Source organism: Aythya ferina (genome assembly GCF_964211825.1).
Source record: "Aythya ferina genome assembly, chromosome: 1".
In the NCBI taxonomy this organism is placed as follows: domain Eukaryota; kingdom Metazoa; phylum Chordata; class Aves; order Anseriformes; family Anatidae; genus Aythya; species Aythya ferina.
This window is the reverse complement of record NC_140296.1, coordinates 3,044,072-3,062,018: the sequence shown is the minus strand read 5'-3', so window position 1 is coordinate 3,062,018 and position 17,947 is coordinate 3,044,072. Positions and strand designations below refer to the sequence as shown.

At 42.6% G+C, this 17,947-nt stretch overlaps 1 protein-coding gene and 1 long non-coding RNA gene across 2 annotated transcripts in view; one reads left to right on the top strand and one right to left on the bottom strand.

The window, feature by feature from the left end:
• Window positions 1-203: 203 nt before the first annotated feature.
• Window positions 204-17,947, top strand: part of GUCY2F (guanylate cyclase 2F, retinal) — a gene marked incomplete at its 5' end in the record, with an annotated part of 45,178 nt that continues 27,434 nt past the window's right edge. The window contains 10 exons of the mRNA XM_084500123.1: window positions 204-942; window positions 2,177-2,478; window positions 4,179-4,533; window positions 8,137-8,221; window positions 11,406-11,502; window positions 12,085-12,219; window positions 12,862-12,942; window positions 13,938-14,114; window positions 15,063-15,219; window positions 16,623-16,772. Coding sequence (XP_084356249.1) covers window positions 204-942; window positions 2,177-2,478; window positions 4,179-4,533; window positions 8,137-8,221; window positions 11,406-11,502; window positions 12,085-12,219; window positions 12,862-12,942; window positions 13,938-14,114; window positions 15,063-15,219; window positions 16,623-16,772 — 2,278 coding nt within the window. The remainder of the gene's footprint in view (window positions 943-2,176; window positions 2,479-4,178; window positions 4,534-8,136; window positions 8,222-11,405; window positions 11,503-12,084; window positions 12,220-12,861; window positions 12,943-13,937; window positions 14,115-15,062; window positions 15,220-16,622; window positions 16,773-17,947) is intronic.
• On the bottom strand, window positions 4,393-8,537 carry LOC311424748. Its single transcript, XR_014686175.1, has 3 exons — window positions 8,263-8,537; window positions 7,630-7,681; window positions 4,393-4,527 (listed from the first exon to the last, which is right to left on the bottom strand). It is a non-coding gene; the product is annotated as an uncharacterized lncRNA (long non-coding RNA).

Sequence of the window (17,947 nt, the reverse complement as noted above, 5' to 3'; positions counted from 1 at the left end):
ATGGGGCTATGCAGGTTTTTGGCACCCCATACACTTGCACCTTGAGAGCTGTTGTATAATTTGGGCTGATTCAGCTCTACCTACATGCACAGAGCAAATACGTATACAGGAAGGCAAATGTAATCTGCTTTTCTTCCAGCAGCAGGTAATGCACTGCTTGGCTTCCTGACGAGCTCAGCTTCGGTCTCCCTGCCTGTAAAACAATGTCATTTCTCCTACCGTGTCCTAACAGCTTGCTCTGGGTGCTGTCGAGGCACATTAAGTTGCAGACGTTCAACACTGGAAATTCATTCAAGACGTTTTTCCACGCTCTCTGGTGGCTGCTGTTGGGAATAATCGCAGTTTCCCCTCCGGTGCATTGTTCCATTTTTAAAATTGGTCTGCTCGGACCCTGGGACTGTGATCCCTTCTTCTCCAAAGCCTTTCCCCATGCGGCTGCCAGGTTAGCGGTGGAACGAATAAGCAAAGACCCTTCGCTAGACCTTGGCCAGAGATTGGATTATGTGGTCCTGCAAGAAGATTGTGAGACATCAAGAGCTCTGGTTAGATTCACTGACTTTGGAAAATTTTCCTCAGCTTTTGTAGGCCCTCTGAACCCTGGCTTCTGTGAGGTGGCTACTCTTTTAGGGGAAAACTGGAATAAAACCATCTTCTCATGGATGTGCATCAATTATAAACTGGATTCCACCACCCATCACCCTGCATTTGCCAGGACCCTGCCCTCTCCAACCCAAGTTTTGTTTACAATCATGAAATATTTTAACTGGGCTCACGTTGGCATCATTGCTTCCAACCAGGATGTTTGGATGGACACAGCCAGCAAGTTAGCAAGTGCACTCAGGAACGAGGGGCTTCCTGTAGGCATTGTTACAGCCATGGGTAAAGGAGAAAAAGGCATTGAAGACACTTGGAACAAGATCAAAAAAGTTGGTGGTATTAAAAGTAAGTGCTTTGAGTGCTTTGAGTCTCACTCCTTTTCTTTTTACTTTTTTTTTCTTTTCTTTTTTTTTTTTTCTTTTTTTTTTTTTTTTTCTCCAGAGTATGGCCTGCATTGTTATCCATGAACATAACCTAGAGAATGAAATACTGAAGTTATTTAAGTCAAGCAGAACTTTATCTCTGACCTTAACAGAGCCAGGGTTTCATGTGAAAGAATGCTGGGCATTTTGTATGTGAAGGAGATAGAATAAAATTGTAGTCTACAGCATCAAAGTCTGTGTCCAGCTCGTGTGAAAAGACAGTATTTAGTAGAGATAGGTGTCTCAGCTTGACCCTATCAAGTGTAAAGAGGGGGTTGTAGGAAGGTTTTGTATTGTTGGTGTTTTGAATTATCAGAAATCTCACGCTTTGGAAATGCTGTGTCCTTGCTACCTGGGTTCAGTGAGTTTTTGGGGGTGAAATCCAGTGTTACACACCGCATACTAAAGCAACAAAAGCATCCCTGCTGGTGTACAACGCATGTAGTAAAGAATGCTCTGTTTTCTCTTAAGAAAATGGGTAAAAGCCTTGTTGTCCTGGTTCAAAGCCCTTCAGGAAGTCTGTGACACAGCTCTGATCCTGGATGTACATCTTTGCAATCAGCACTGCAAATCCAGCTGAGGATGCATTTTAAATAAAATTTGCTTTTTAGGCTGAAGGCGAACAAAAAAGGGTAGGAAGGTTGTGTATAACTTGAGTTTTATCAGTGCTCAGCTCTATGACGGAGAGCAAAACCACCTTGGGTGGGTTCATCTCATCTCCATCACTACTCTGTTTGAGCTAGGGATGATGGGCTGCTTCCATTAACAAAGAACCAGTCCCTTCTCAAACACGATTCATCTGGCCAGCTTAAGCTCCCTGCTATATATAGTACGTGACAAATCACTGCCTAGAAGTACCTGCTTGTTTCCTGTAATTCGAACACCTGAAAAAATGCTCTTGTTCACTTCAGCTCCTCATTTGTCAGGAACACTTTCTTTCCTAAGGAGTGTCCAACCAAAATCTCTATAGCTGGTGATGGGATGAATGGGTGGAAGTTGGGCACTGCTGATGACTCTGTGGTGTCCTTCAGCTCAAGGCACACGAAGAGAAAGCTCACGTCTCAGTTAATGACAGCATAGGATCATGATTGCCCTCCTGTTTTATTTTGAAAAGCCCAAATGGATTAATAACACTGTCTGTGGTCCTTGTGTTTCAGTTATACTTCTGTGCATGCATTCTGTGCTCATTGGAGGGGAGGAACAGGCCACCTTGCTCACAAAAGCTCAGGAAATGGGACTAACGGATGGAAGATACGTCCTCATTCCATATGACACTTTACTTTACAGTCTTCCTTACCAAAATATCTCATTCTATGCCCTCGACAATGACACCAAGCTCCAGGAAGCATATGATGCTGTGCTGACTATTACACTGGAATCTGGGAACAGGACTTTTTATGATGCATTCAGGGAAGCTAAAGAAAATGGTGAAATAGCCAGGGAGCTGGAAGCTACACAGGTAAATATTCTTTTTGTTGAGCTTTTCCGGGACATGGTAACAGGACATGTAGTTCAAACAACAATTACAGAGAAAGGACAGGAGAAAGAAAATCCAGACTGTGTACTTGTATTTTGAGAAAAATATGGTGAAGGTTGGGTGTTGTCTGCATTTGTTTGGAAAAGGTATTTCTCCTGATTGTCTGGCAATCTAAGTCAGTTCAACTGCAGAGCCATGATGGGAATTCAAGAGAAATGGGCTGTCTCCAAGGCTCTCAGATTTAGTTTAACTTAGTTAACTGCAGTAAACCCAAGCTAAAGTGGTCTCTCTTCAGGTGGATAAAGTCTGTGACCCCAGCTTAAAGCACCAAAATAAGATTCCCACATCTGATAATTTTTGGGGGGCTACAACAAACAAAATACTGGATGCTTCTAGGTAGAAGTGCTGATTATTATTGCTGCCTCGTGCTTCTTAGCACTTCAGTCAAAGCTGTTCTTTTGAACATGCCATAACAATTATCTCAAAGTCTATCTAAAAAACAAACAAAAACCAAACCAAACCAAACCCTAAAGTCAAGTTCTACCTTTTAGACATTAGAATTGTAGAATCTGTTGTGCTGGTGAGGAGATGCAGGATTCAGCTGCACTAACCTTTGAATCTCACTAGGATCTTCCAAAAATTTAAGCACTTTTAAGGCACAATTTATCAGATCTGCATGGGTGTCTACTTTAGAAAGAAAGGAATCATGTCTTAAGCATCCATATCTTTTCCTTCACTGCAATGAGAGCCCAGGGTAACTATACTGAGTGTAGGATTCTTCACTGTAGGTGTCTACATCTGGTCAACAAATCCCTCCATAGACATCAAATTCTGTAGTTCCCAGCAGCACTTCTCATTTTATAATGAGTGTATTGGCTATAATCTCTCTTCAACTACCAACTGTGAACGATCATATGTCTACAAAAACAACCATTTTTTGGGGGGAGAGGGAAAGGTACAGACTCTTAAATCAAGTCTGGCACAGAGGGGAGCAATGCAAAAGGCTTTGGTACCCCAGAGGACAGATTTTCTCTGGCAGTGAATTCTATGTCTTAGGAATAATCAATGCTTTGACAGAGAGGACTGATAACCTGAGTATGACATTTTTCCTAGCTGGGTGGGGAGCCGAGACTCTTGCTGTGATCTTTTATTTGTGGAAGATGTTTTAGCTCAATCCTTTGAGGCTGGCTGTCATAAAAAGCTAGCTGAACATCAGGCTCGTAGTCTTGCCTCTTCCCATAAAGTAATTTTACTTGATTTTAAAAACATTTTGAAAGTGTATTTTGGGAAGCAACCATAAGAAATGTTCACATATGTTTTTGACAGAGCTACCTTCAATCTAACATTCTTCAAACCCGTTTTTCTGTGAGCCTTAATGCTCACAGGTTCAAGTACCTCCCTTTAGCATTTTTGATACTTCAGATGGCCAAAAGTTTTCAAGATCTTATACCTAGACTTAATGTTGAATGGAAAACAAAGATATTCAAGTCCTCTAATATATCCTCCTAGATCCAGTTATCAGTCTGAATTTGCACAGAAGGTCTGTGACAAACCTGGAGAACAAAACCTATTGTCTCAATTCTTGAGTTTACTGATAAACCAGAGGGACATCTTTTGATGCAGATGTTAAACCAGAAGTTGGCAGCAGTATGTCCTGACCAGAATTTTATCTGTAATTTCAGGTTTCTCCACTCTTTGGGACAATCTATGATGCCATTTACTTCATGGCAATGGCTATAAGCAGTGCTCGGAAAAAAGGAGCCTGGGTCTCAGGAGTTAACATAACAGAACACACGAAAAATGTCAGTTTCCCTGGATTTAGCCAGTGGGTAGAGACAGACAGCTGTGGGAAGTGGCTGAGCAACTATGTGGTACTGGACACAGATGGTCATGGGAGCCAGCTCTTCCCAACCCACTTGCTGGACATGTCTTTAGAGGATGTGACATCCCTCGGCCAGGACATCCACTTTCCCAGTGGAGCCCCTCCCAAGGCAGACTGCAGCTGTTGGTTCAATCCAGACGTTCTCTGCACTGGAGGTAAGAAAAACAAAATATTATGGTCAAATGTCATCAGGCCTACCCTTCTTATTTATTTCATCTTTTTTTCTTACACTGTGTAATTATCTACTAAGTTAGATTTCCCCAAAGAGAAAAGACCAAACCTAAGAAATTCCCATGAAGATGACTGGTCTTCACACTACTTGTAGTGGGAGTCGTGTGCAGAGATCTTACATTTATCCACAAGATTCTCTTACTGGTTTTTCAGATCAATAATGTTGTTGCCACTTTTGGATTCTGGAAAGAGTTTTCCAGGTCTAACAGTCAACATCTGCAAGTAATATATGCTAGATAGCAACCAATATATGCCAGTGGCTCCACCCAGCAAAGTGTCCCTGTCCTTTTGAGGGACAGGGAACTAAGAGGATTTGTGCTGAAGACATTGTTCTTAGGTTGCACATGCTCTCACCATCAGCCCTGGTAAACTCCAGCTTCTTTAAAGAGTTAGGTATGTGGTGTTAGGGCTCATCAGAGCTCATCAAAAAAAGAAAATAATCATTACTCAAAGTGTTGGAGTAGACAAATGAAGTGGTCATTGAAAACCTAAGAAGACTGAAGAAATATTTTCCTGGGTTTGCTAGACTGAACACCGGTTGCACTTACTGTTTTTAACTTGAGGCAACTGTGCTGCAGTTTTAAAGTCAACAGGGAAACCTAATTCTCAGGGTAGGATACTTAGCTTCCACTTGACATATTTGTTTATAATAATACACGTTTATTCCTACTGTTCTGGGATATGACTTAAATAAACAAACTTAACCACTTCTACAGAATATTTCATTCAGCAGCTGAGGAAAGCACTCCCCTTGGCTCAGTTGTAGCTGATTTAAGTCAGAGTAGCTCCATGGAGATTGGAGATATACTGATCTTAGAGCAGTCGACAAGTATATATAATCTCGCCATATATCTAATTCTTCATTGTCACTAGGAACAGCACAGCAATTCAGCATCCCATTGCAGTCTACAGAAAGATTCCACTGACTTTTAGAGAGATCAGGTTTTATGTTCCCACCTTTACAAAAGCATAAAAGCATTTGTCAGGGAAGTGGCAGTTTATTATTATTACTGATATTTCAGAAACTGGATTTTATGACTGGAACTAAACCTAGGCCTCAGTCTGGCTTTTGTATGGAGTTAGGGGTAGAGGAGGTGTGGATGTGAAGCTGCCAAGGTGCTGAGAGAGGAAGAGAAGGGTCTGGAGATCCCCAAGGAAGAGCCCCCAGCCCCTCGCTGGGCAGCCTGTGCCAGGGCTCCGGCACCCGCCCAGCCCAGCAGTGCTTCCTGAGGGGCAGACGGCACCTCCTGGGCTCCAGGCTAGGCCCAGGGCCTCTTTGGCTCTCCCCAGGGTGCCAAACCCTTTGATCTCTCCAGGAGCTGGCTTCCACACCTACCGTCTCTGGCAGCAGGCTCCCAGACCCCTTATCTTACTGACTGATTTGACTGACTTGATGCCTTCAAGCATCACACACAGGCAGAATAGAGAACACCCTCACCTAGGAGAAAAAAAAAAAAAAAAAAAAAAAGGAATAGGAGATGGTAGGACAGATTGTGATAAGCATGTGCAGTGTTTAGCCAGAAAAATGCACGTTTGTGTATGACCAGCATCCCATCCTCTCCCTTACCCCATTCTTGAGCTTCAACCCATCCCCAGTGATTCCTTTTCCCCATTTTTATCCCTACCTCTATACATCCCAGAAGAAGTTTCACATACTCTCACCGTCCCTTTAATGAGTGCAACACAATCCCCCAAAGTCCCTTGAGTATGACTTAAATTTGCCCATTCTGGTGAGCCCATTTTAACCTTGTTTTCACTTCTAATGAGTTACAAAGTTCTGACTGAGTTTCCTAAAGGCTTTACATGGTGACATGAGCACTCTCATCTTTGGTATTGCCTCTGCTAACTCCTGTTACTTAAGGTTTGTTTATCTGGGTGCTTATTTTTCACTTCTTTTGTCCTTTTACTGTCTCTCATTCATCCCAGTGAATTTTGTGCTTCAACCAGGTCTCACGTAGCCTACCAGGTGCTGCTTCAGTGAAGAAAATGGGACTTAGGCATTTTTCAGTTGTGGAAGAGTCCTCTCACCATGATGGGTTACAGGGGGCTATCCGAGGAAGCTTAGGAGACAGCACTGGTAAAATAAAAACCAAAACAAACAAAAAAACACCACCAACAACAAAAATAAACAAAATAAACAACCATACCAAACACAACTGGATGCAGAAGAGAACATCAGCAAACTCCACATTATTCCTACCACGATGTGGTCTGGCATACAGATTCTCTCTGAAATTGTTGGATGACCATGCAGGGATGTGAGATGGGATTTTCATACCCCTACACTGTACCACTATCTAGTTGGGAAGGCATTTGCTCCTTTGTGCAGCAAGAAACCCAACCCATGCCCCTGTGACTGAGTTATTCGAGGGTATTCTCTCTTCAGTAATAGGTTTCCCAGCAGATAACCACAGGTGCAGAGCACCAGGTGTCCTGCAAGTCTGCCTCTAAGCTGATCCAGTCCCTCTTTTTTCATGGCTCTAGACATGAAAGCAGAGTGACTTATATGCATAAGGACAATCAGGGACTGGAGCCCTGGGCTGAAACAGAAAATTAGTACAAATCTAGCAGGAAAATTTCGACTAAAATGTTTTGTCTGCCCCTGGAAAATATGCAATTTTTCAAAAATTCCTGCAGCTTTCACTGGGAAGCTCCATGTCTCACAAAATGCCCTGAGACTTAGGTGCAAGAGAGACTTAGAGTCATGAACTTTTTATCAACCCAAATTTCTGCATGCTTGTTTGTGTTAGAGGATCTCTGAACACAGAGAGAATAAAGTAAATATAAATCAAAGATAGAAGAGGCAGAGGCAGCAAACTCTTCCCGCTGGAATTGAGCTCATCCATTCATGTCAGTTTTCCTTAGCTCCCTAGCAAATAAACTCATGAGCAAACCATCTCCAGTACGTTCTGTCAATGGGCCCATTGAGACATCAAACTCGTCTCCCTGCTCTTCTGCTCTTTTCAGCATTAGACATCAGTAGCAGGGAATGAAAAATCCCAGATGGACTGGTGACTCACACTGGCAGTCAGTTTGGTACCACATGATAAAGCTTCTTCAGTGTTTCGGTTCCTGGAGAGAAAAGGGTCAAATGTTCAGAAGTTATGAACTTTGTAGAAGCTGTCTGTACGACTTAATTCTTGTCTGTGAGTCCAGTTATTTGCTATTTTTCCCACTGTTTCAGGACTCTGTATCTCATTAAAAAAAAAAAAAAAAAAAAAAAAAAAAAAAAAAGGAGAAAAATGTGCATGCATGTAAGTAAAAAATTAAAGTAGTTTCATGCAAATGCAGTCAGCAGTTGTGTATTCACAAATTAACATTAAATAAGAATCATTTTCTAGCATCTTTCTAGCTTAATATTTGACTCTGTAGTCTGAAGGCATTATATTGGTAATTTTAATATTATTGCCTAAATCAATTTATTTTTCTTATTTATTCTAATTATTTAAATATTATTCCAATTCTTAATTATTATTCTAATGAATCAATTTTCTAATCCACCGATTTTTCCCCCTCTCTTTGCACAGGGATTGAGCCTGCAATCATGATTTTGGGAGCAATGCTGGTATTTGCCCTGGTTCTTTGTGCTGTGGGCCTAGCTTATCTTATCAGGTGAGAATTGCAGCACTTATTTGATTTAGAGCTAATTTTACCTTCTGTGGGAGGCTTGCCAGCAGCTTGGGCCATGTGTTGCAGGTTTGGTTGCGGTCTCTGCCCTCCAGCCAAATGTCTCTTCATTTTATTAAGGGATTGAGGCTTGGGTGGTGTGATCACTGGTTCTGCAGTCTTGGGTGGAGCCATTTCACACTTAATCCAGTCCAGTTTTAGAAGAAGATTGTAGTTTGCTGCAGGAAGGATTAACTGGATGATGTCTCTGAAGCATTACAAAGATGAGTATCTCTTTGGAAGTGCAAAGTATGCCCTACAAATCAACAACAGGAATCTGCTTTGAGAACTTCAGGGTGGAGAACAAGAGGGCTGCCATTTTAAATGTCCTTTTTCTTATTCCAGATCATTCTTTTCTGCATTTCTGTCTCCTATGTGATTTACCTACCTAGCACATACGCTGACCCTCTTTCTTTTTTCCATGCATTGGAAAGAAAGAGAGAGAGACTCTCTCTGGAAAGGGTTTGGAGCAATGAACTAGAACACCTCTTTATTGTCAAGCCAATTTATTCCCTGCTATGAGCTGGAGTCCAGGTCCCTGGTCACTCACATTGCATATACATTGTTCTGGGCATAGGATTTGTCTCTTGAGGAAGAGACAGCTTCCACCAATTGTACAAACCACACTTCTGTCCCAACTGTATATCCAAGGTGGATATGAGCCAACATGAACTTTGGTGGCTTGATCTTTGTGAGGACAGCATAGCCACAATCTAATGTGCTCTTCTACTCCAAACCCTCCCCTGGAGGAATCTGTCTGTCATTGGTGACACCTACATGGTACAGGACTGAAATGAGAAGGCATATTTATCCAGCAGCAATGGGTTCAGCAGAGCAGGGCTCCTGGAATTTCCCATCCAGCTCAGCCTGTCAGATCATCCTCAAACGTGTTCTCTCCCCACTCCTGAATCATTCCTCCAAACCCATATGATGTAAGGCCACCCAACAAGCAACACCTCAAGCAGCACCCCCGTTTATGACACACAGCTGCTTCTAATACTTGATAATTGCAGGCACCGAGGAGGTGGCCTCCATCCACCCACATCTTAAAGCCCTGCTCTATGCCTTGGCCACCAGCCTCTATGATTACACAAATAAAAGACATTTTTTTTCTGCCTATTCTACGTGAAAGCTGTTCCACAAGTACCAGACTGTGCCTGGGAAGGCTTAGTCGTAAAGTAAAGATGTATGGCCATCTGCAGGGGAAAAGAGAGAAAAAAAATAAAGTCCAGTGTGACTCAGACAATGATTTATGTTAGGGCAGGGCACGTCTGGAACTAAATTTAAACCACAGCGTGGACTGAGTTCAGATGTGGGAGCACTGGTCTAAGCTCTGCCAGGGATCTGCTACATGACCTTAAATGAGTCACTCCACTCTCTGTGCTTCGCTTTCAGCAGCAGGGTGCTTTCCTCCATGCCTGGGGGAGAGGATGTGCATGATCGAGCAGGGTTTTCTGCAGGGCAGGTGAAGGGTACATGAGTGATGAGCTTTTTGCATGGAGCTGACTTGGGTGGCTAGGGACAAAGCGGTTAGAGAATGATGATAATCAATCAGCCAAGGTGATGCAGACATATTGATGAGGCTCCCTCTGAACTCCAAAGAGCTGTGCTGTTCTGAAATGCCCAGATTGGTACATGCAATGAAAAAGTAAATCACGGTGATCTGCGGACATATTGCAAAATGAGTTCTTCCACAACATGGTTAGTAAAAGGAGTCTTACTGCCAACAAGATCAAATATGTTTCTTTGGAATCAAATATGTTTTTTTGGGATCTCATCAGGAAAAGTTCTAGTTGTCTTAGCAGGCAATCAAACATGAACTTAGTCTTACCAGATGACCAGACATCTGCTGGAGTGTAAACAAAATACTTGAAAAAAAAAAAAAAAGTAATAATGGGGGCAATTGAGAGCTTTTATTTCCCTTTTCTGTACTTGTCTGATGAATTTTTGACTGTCTCATAGACAGGATGTTTCGTGCTCAGTGTTAGACCTTGGCATTCATTGAAAGAGTGGTGTGTGACTTCTATCTTGTTCCTGAGTCCACAAAATGTCCAAGTGCTGTCATGTCCGAGTGTCAGATGAATCCCAGCTGAAAACTACCCATGAAAATCTGGAATGTTTCATATTAATTTGTGCAAGACTGTCTGAACTAGCCCATGAACGTGTTGTCCTTGCTAGTGCATCCTTTCCTGCTATGCCAGTTTTAGAGAAGCTGGGCAAGTAGCAGGCAACATCTTTTTTTTCTGACAAGTACATTGAATTTCCTATCTCCCCTGAGGCAATTCTGCAAATCTGGTAGTCTTTCCAGGAGTCCAGAGTCATCCCTTGGAAAACAAGCAGCAGCATCCCTGGGAGATGCCAGAAGAACATTTGTCCTGTGCTGCACAGTATGCGATAGACATCCCATCTGGCTCAGATCCTGGAAGTAGATCTGAATCAGCACAGTCTTCTGCTTGATATAATCACTCATGGCCAAGAAGAAGAGCACTGTCTCAGCAATATTGCTTCCAAGACCTCCATGCTGCATTGCCACGTACAACAAACCTCTCATCCCTTGCAGCCTTTCCCTCTGTTATGAGTTTGCAGTCATTACAAGGAGGTAGCTTGCTGTGGGGTTCGTACCGCACCATGCTACAATATTCATCTAGCATGCTTGGATGGTGACTGTTGTCCGGGCTGCTTTTATAAATTACCAAAGGTTCAGCCCTAAGAAAGGCTAGTGTGCCTGAAAGCTGGTTTGTTTTTTTCACCAGATAGGCTGGTCTAATAAATCCTGCTATTCTCCCTAGTACAGAATGGCTGGGGATATGAAAAAGAAATGCAAGCAGAACAAAGTATGCAATTACATACACCTCCGGTTCATATTTGTAAGCAGATTAACTCAAAGCCTCTATTTGTGCTGAGACCCTCTGAGATTAAAGATTTTGCTGTTTGTGAATTGGTGACCCTTGCTGTTTGACTCAGAGGATTTCAGTCCAAGTCAGGACATCTTGGCTTGTCTTCTGCTTTCACCCACGTCCAGCACCACTGCACTTTCCTAATACTGCAGTGAAGCCAGACACAGGGGATTCGGTGTCAGAAACTACTTATCTGGCTAAAAGTGGTAACTGTGGCTCTCTCAATCTCCCAGGCACAGCATCCTGAACAGCCAGTTATTCAGGGGGCCTAACAAGATAATACTGACCCTGGATGACCTTATCTTTATCAACCCAGAGCTACATAAAAAGGTAAGTCCTTCTACTCATGCAGTTAATCCTGTGGGACCCTCAAAGACAGGTTTGCTGCATGGCATTTCCATACTCATGTAGCTCTGGGAAGGTCCTTCACTTCCCCATACCTCATTTCCTCCTGCACATCAAATATTTTCCCATATGCTGAGTGGTTTTGAGTCTCAGGTTAGATGCACTCACAATGTTAGAGCTGTTAGAAAGTTAGAGGTTGGAAAAGCCCTCCAAGATCATCTGGTCCAACCACCCCCCTACCACCAATGTCACCACCAAGCCCTGTCCCCAAGCACCACGTCCAACCTCTCCTTGAACACCCCCAGGGACGGGGACTCCCCCACCTCCCTGGGCAACCCGTCCCAAGGCCTGACCGCTCTTGCTGAGCAGAAATGTCTCCTCATTGCCAACCTGAGCCTCCCCTGGCACAACTTGAGGCCATTCCCTCTGGTCCTATCACTAGTTATGGACTGCTGCGGGGCAATCCCATTGCTTAAATTGATGGCATGTATATACTGGGCAGAGCTGGGATGGAGGATAACAACCAGAGGTGTGAACTGTCCTGCATCTGCTTTCTTTGCCTTTCAGAGGCTGACCTTGGACAGCCTGACTGATGCAAACAGTGTAGCAGCCGAAACCAGAAGCCAGAAGTCTCCAACCCGCTCCTTTTCCTTGAAAAGCACAGCTGCCACCCACGAAACCTCCAACGTGGCTTTGTATGAGGTAGGTATGGACACTGTACAGCCTCCCACTAATTTGGTTCACCGAGCTGCTTAGGTGGGGAAAATCTTGGGCTGCAGTACTGTAGATCCTGGGATGCTAGTACTGCTGATGGCCCCGGAGGGTGAAAATAGAATAAAATGAAATAAAATTAATAATAAAATAAAATAAAATAAAATAAAATAAAATAAAATAAAATAAAATAAAATAAAATAAAATTCACTCAATTCTTTCCAAAAATACAACTTTTTGATAAATGGCATGGCAATTCTTGTAAAGAGACAAAGGAAACTAGATTATTAAGGCCAGAGAATCTGTAGAGGGTTACTTTCTCTTTTAATCAATGTATCATTGTTTTTTAGATACTAATAATATTAATTTAATAATTTGTATTGTTAATTAGATACTAATAGGTACTTCCAGCTATGAAGTTCTGTGCTAGGTAAAGGTCCTGCCTCAACCCCATTTTTGTAGTGTTTCCTCTGGATTCTCACTTGGGTGCAATACAGAAAGAACCTACTGCCAAGGACGTTGAAAATCCCCAACCACTTTTAGAGTCAAGGATCTGGAATTCGGATCTAGGTCTCAGTGTTAGACGTTGTTCAGAGACTTGCTCTATCATTCACCCACCTGTATTGTGGACAGGGTGACTGGGTGTGGCTGAAAAAATTTGAGACGGGAGCAATTCACCATCTGCGGCAAAGCTCCACCAGCATCCTGAGGAAGGTAGGAACAGGGGCTGAGTGGGGACGCGGAGGGAAGGTTGTCTGGGGGCCTTTGCAACAGCAGGGCATTTTTATTCTCCTTGTCTCCTGTTTATACCCATTGAAACACACTTCCTGGCTTTCAGTAATTCTTGCCTGATTAAACCTGGGAGAAAGGATCATGCAGGATTGCATCTGACAAACCTGCCAGCGACCAATGTGTCCCAGCCCATCCTGGGCATCGTACTTCAGAGCTGGTGCAAGACTAAATGTACAACGAGTCCTCTAAACAAAGTTGTCTGCAAAGACAGAGTGGTTTGGGGGAAACCACACCATTTTGTATCAGGGCGGGGTAATGCACTGCTAGCTATTTTTATGTGCTGTTTGCTGACGGTCTAGCAGTTTGGCACAGACATAGCTGTGCATTTCTCTGGGATTTGGTTTGTATTTCCAGCTAAGACTCCCTTCAAAAGTTTAGTTTTCTATCCTATTATTATTAGCTGACAAGCAAACGCACTTATTTTCCATATTCAAGGCCATTAGCTGTTGGCAGTTATTGCTAACAAATGAATGGCATTATTATGCATAGAAATACAGCAAATTTACCAGTGTATTTAGCCAAAGCCACCATTGATGGATGACTTTGGATACTCCAGGCATGGTATTGCTTTTCAGATCAAACCAGAGCTGAAGCAAGGCCCCAAATGCTGAACTCGGCTTACGCCACCTAAACCATTTTGTCCTGGTGAAAAATCCAGTCCAGCTTGTCTGAAGAAAAACACGTTGCGGCTCAGTTTGTCTTTGATATCTTACTTTTGTTGTCTTAATGGTTAGACTAAGATGAGCAAAGCTTAAAAAAAAGTGTAGGACAGATGAATGTAAGCAGCAAAGATAATGTTTTCTTCCCCATTCTTGTGTGAAAGGTTGTTTGGAAAGACAGGAATGGTAAGGGCATCTGATGATGCTGAGCAGATGTCTGGCTGACTTGGTCTCCTGTGATTCACTGTCTTGTTTCAGATGAAAGATTTGCGTCACGAAAATGTGAATCTGTTCCTGGGCTTTTTCTCTGACTGTGGCATCTTTGCCATAGTGACAGAGTACTGCTCCCGAGGAAGCCTGGAAGACCTACTGAGAAATGAAGATATGAAGCTGGATTGGATGTTCAAGTCCTCCCTCCTGATGGATCTAATTAAAGTAAATCCATTGCTCCTGCTGAGGCCTGACCAGCATGTGATTTTTAGATTGACATAGCTATTTCCTCCAGGACTGTGAGATTTTAAGAGTAATGTAGGGAAAAACAATGTGACTGTAATTATTCTGGTATACATGGGTTTTTAGTAGAGACCTCTTATTCCCGTTCTGTTACCATCTGAGAAATACTGTTTAGAGTAATAGGACTACATCCTCAACAGCAGGTTGAGAGGTTAAAACCACAAACTGGAACTGACCACCTAGAACAGTGAATTTGGTGACAAAATCCTACTTTCCAGAGGCCTTTTCCTGTCATAAATCAGAAATGGTTCCAGCACAGAACCAAACCATAGACATCCTCTGTCACTGGGTGGATGCATCTGTGGTCACTTTGCAAGAGTGTTCACACACTTCCAGTCATGTCCTTTGTGTTTTTATCCCATAATCATGAACTAGGAGTCCGGGGTGGATGGCTTGAAGAGGGTATACTTCCAGAAACCCACCTTCTGCTCCTCCTTTGAGGAGGAGGAGGATGCCAGGGCATCCAGCTCTCACCACCTCTGTAGCTTCCCTTCATTTAACCATTTGGTACCACTTGTGTCCACCTTCATAACCTCATCCAAAAGTACAGCTTCTGAGTGCAATGAGTCCTAAGGCTACAAAGAAGGAGGCATTGGACTCCTAATGGTGCTAGTCTTTTTCAGTATTACTTCAGGGTGCAGCCAAATTCTTGTTCCTAAGCAATTTCTGAACTTCTCCCCTAGTTTCCTGGACTGATTAATGCTGGTTGTGTAGTTTGGAGCCTTCCAGATGATGATATCTTAATTGACTTCTGCCTTTGCCATGGAGTCAGTGCTGTATTTGGTGCCCTCCACAGTGGCTTAGTGCCTCTGAACACTGATGGATAACACAGTCTCAAAGAATAGTCTCAATCTTTTCTGTATTTTATAGGGAATTAGGTATTTGCACCACCGAGATTTTGCCCATGGACGTCTGAAGTCTCGTAACTGTGTTGTGGATGGACGGTTTGTGCTGAAGATCACCGACTATGGTTATAACGAGCTCTTAGAAGCACAGAAATGCCCTTATATTCAGCCACCCCCCGAAGGTAGGTGCCCTAAGGAAATATTTGGGGGAAATACTGATCCATTGATTTATCAGCCAGTGGTCACATGAGGATTTACATCTCACAACATCCAGGTACCAGTATATGATGGATTGTTGTAGAAAAGAACATGCAAAGTTTTTCAGACTTCCCAAAGGTTTATAGCAGAGTGTCATGGTAATGGAAAGAGATTTTGTTGTAAGTAGTGACAGAGCTCAAGCTTTTTGTAATTGGAGAAGGGTTTAAGTGCACCTCAAATATGAAGCAATTCTGAATTTCTCTGACTGGTGGAATTGGCTTCACGTTCTTAGCTCCAACCCCATCTTTGAAGTTTTATGTTAAGCCAAATAAAAAGAGATAAAAAGAGCCTTTTTTAAAACAAAACAAGACAAAACAAACAAACAAACAAACAAAAAACTAATTTATCTGAAACACAGGATGATAACAGTCTCTTTGAAATAGGTCCTTCACATGCCAGTCACCAAAGGCTGCCACATGACATTACCACCTCTTAGGGACAGCATCTCAAGGGACTGAGTTTGAAGATTTTGATGAGATTTCTTTCTGGGTGAAAAGAAATTGCCAGCACTCGTCTTGAATTCCTATTGTATCCCAGCTTATCCTAGAAAGCTGGTTTCAAGTGGCATGTAGTGCTTTGATCCCTCTATCACAGGTTTTGGTTCCTATACATTACCAGTTTCTCAGCTGTGTAAGCTGCCAGAAGACCCATCTTCTTCTCCTTTACTTTAATTATATATATTACAGTAGCTGAAAATTTCTGTATTCCCATTGCCCACAGTGCACAACTGCCAGGGTAACAAAATCCCAGTTTGAAAAAAAATCATTTCCTGATAAGTCTGGGTATGTTTTTTCCAACTATGTCTTTCATCACTTGAATTATAGGACTATAAAGACTGGTCATACTTCAGACTGCCACAAACTTCTGTGATGGAAACTGCTTTCATCTGAGAACTACGTAAAATACTTTATTAACTCTTTCGTCATTGATAAACAGCACCTGTAACAAGAAACCCAAGCTTTAGCAACAGCATTTTGTCTGAGTGATGTTTTTTCAAACAAACAAAAAATAATAGTTAAAACTTCTGACACTGGTCAGATGACTTCTTATACAGAAATTCAGGACTACTGTTATACAATGTAAATTATTGGTACAGCAGAATTTTTTTTAAAAGGTAGAGTGAAATTTGGAAAATTTCTCAACAGTATGGAAGTTTAGTATTTCTAACACATTGCAAGAAATAAAAGATTCAATAACCAATGAAATATGTTTCCACCTCTTCTCAAATGACTGAAATGAAGTATGCATTTAAATACGGGGAGAATCACTGCAATTAGCAAGTCTGAACCCAAGTATAAGAAATTTGATACCCTTGTTTTTTTTTTAGAATTGCTCTGGACAGCCCCTGAGCTGCTGAGGGACCCAGACATGCGCAGAAAAGGCACATTCAAAGGAGATATTTACAGCTTTGCGATTATCCTGCAAGAAGTGGTTGTTCGGGGCCCACCATACTGCACGTCAGACCTCTCAGCTGAAGGTAGGCCATGATTTCTGTTCAGTTTTAAGGCTTTACACAGAGCACTCACAAAAAGTCTGCTCAAGCCCCTTGGGTAAAATGTTGCCGTGAAAGTGACGTCTCAATCTCATGACCATTCTCAGTGAAAAAAAAAATCAAAAGTATATTTTCAATAAAACATCCATAATGAACATCAAAATGTACACTTCTGATCTCAGCCTTGGTTTATGAGTAATCTCTCCTGTTAGTGGGGTTGGGGCACTGGGTCACCGCCCTAGATGCTTCAGAGCTGGCCAGCTCTGCTGTAGTTTCTTCCCACCCATTATTCCTTTTATGTCTGTTGTAAGAGGGGTGAGGTTTTTGAGCTGGACCCCATGCTAGCCATGTCTTTTTCCTGCTTTGTCCATCAACCCATCTATTTTTCCTTAATTGCTTCCCCATTTAAAGGGGTTCTGTCTCCTCGGCAGAGATCAAAGTGATGCATCATGACCCTGGTGACTTCTACTGAAGGCAGCTCGGATCAGAAATAGCAAATAGGTGAATTCCTTGGGAACTGTTCATGGTGCAGCTCACGTTTGTTCAAACCCTGTTGGGAGGGCATAGGAAGAGCAAACACACTGCAATCAGGGTCAAGTCACAGCACTTGGACAGGGAGGGGGGGTGAGAAGAGTCAGAAAAGAGCTGATTTCAGTGAATGCCCATTGTAAACCCACTTAGGTTGGACAGTCACCAGGTGGGGTATGGCCATTTGGTGCCTGGAAAAACGGCAGTGGTCCAAGCTGCTGCTGCAATGCAGTGACAATGATGATTATGGTGTAATTCAGAGCTGGACTATGATGCAATCTATGATGTAATTTGCAGGTGTTCTCCCTCCTGGCCCCCTAGAGGAACCCCCAGTAGATGTTGAACATAGTGCACTCCAATTCCCAGACCTGATAAAATGATAAATTTCTATTCATTGCTTCCTAATCCTCAAGGATCTTTTGTACATGGTGTGAACTTTAAAACTCTCTGCAGAAGGCATTTCCCCTTGGCTGCCCCTGGAAATACTTAGCCAGGTGTTTTGGTTAATTCATTTGGTGGAGACTGGTGGGATGGTCCAAGGAGCTTTAAAGTAAGCTGTCAATGCTGAAAAGCTCTTGGTACTCACCATAACAGCTGTGGAAATGCAGGGTCTCTGCCAGAAGGAGGGTGGT